The 1,014-nt window shown below is 39.2% G+C and overlaps 1 protein-coding gene across 1 annotated transcript; it reads left to right on the top strand.

Moving 5' to 3' along the window:
* Window positions 1–7: 7 nt before the first annotated feature.
* LOC106726729 (ribosome biogenesis protein BMS1 homolog) lies at window positions 8–661 on the top strand (the record flags this gene model as incomplete). Its single annotated transcript, XM_014542671.1, has 2 exons — window positions 8–166; window positions 486–661. Coding segments are annotated over exons 1-2 (321 nt in total), but the record flags the coding sequence as incomplete, so codon positions are not given.
* Window positions 662–1,014: the final 353 nt, after the last annotated feature.

Genomic DNA, 1,014 nt, shown 5'->3' with positions numbered 1-1,014 from the left:
ATATATATATACCTGTAGGGAATGTTTAATTCTGCCTTAGAAGTGGCCAAATTTGAAGGTGCTGTGATCCGCACTGTCAGTGGAATAAGGGGACAGATCAAGAAAGCTCTCCGAGCTCCCGAAGGCGCTTTCCGGGCCACCTTTGAGGACAAGTTGCTGATGAGTGGTAAATACCTTTCTATTGATTTCCGTCTAGTGTGGGTTAGAAGTTGCAGTTCAGGTCTTTAGAAAGCTGGGGTCAGCTCCAGCTCTTCCGGTTGGAGCATCATTGCAGTGTGCCAGGTCACGCTGTATCTGGGGCCATGTGGTTCACACCCAGTAAAAGTTTTGTGATATTCAAGAGTACATAGTTCACTTGGTAAAATCTGTCTTCAAATTCTGTGCAACCAGCTTGAGAAGTTTGGGGTGAATGTTTTGTTCTTTGTTTGACATATGGATATGAACCTTCTTCTGAAAATGTTAAAGTAAATTTCCTCTCTTTCCAGATATTGTCTTCATGAGAACTTGGTATCCTGTCTCCATTCCAGCCTTCTATAACCCAGTAACATCTTTGTTGAAACCAGTTGGTGAGAAAGATACCTGGTCAGGAATGCGGACAACTGGTCAACTCCGGCTCGCTAATCGTGTCAAACTGAAGCCCAACAAGGATTCTCTGTATAAGGTACAGTCACGCATGTGCTCTCTAGATGCGTCGTCCAGATGCTTTGTATGTAACATTTCCTGTGCTTTGAATTTTCAAGTAGAGAGTCTAACATTAAATTTGAATGAACATGTTGTATGTTTATAGACTATTTTAGAAGAAACATTGCAGAGCAGTAATAATTGTTTCTGTGATTTTGAAAATAGACTTAAACTTTTCATTGTATATTTTGGACTGTTTTTTTCCACCACGTACACTTACTACTTTTAAAAATAATATGCTAATTCTTATTGAAGCAATGTGGGTTTAGGGGAAAGTTTTTATTGAAATGTTAACATACATACAAAAAAGTATACAAATCAGAAGTGTATACC

The sequence above is a fragment of the Myotis brandtii genome, unplaced genomic scaffold (genome assembly GCF_000412655.1).
Source record: "Myotis brandtii unplaced genomic scaffold, ASM41265v1 C42031907, whole genome shotgun sequence".
Taxonomy (NCBI): Eukaryota; Metazoa; Chordata; class Mammalia; order Chiroptera; family Vespertilionidae; genus Myotis; species Myotis brandtii.
The sequence above is the reverse complement of the archived record's forward strand: the minus strand, read 5'-3'. Positions and strand labels throughout refer to the sequence as shown.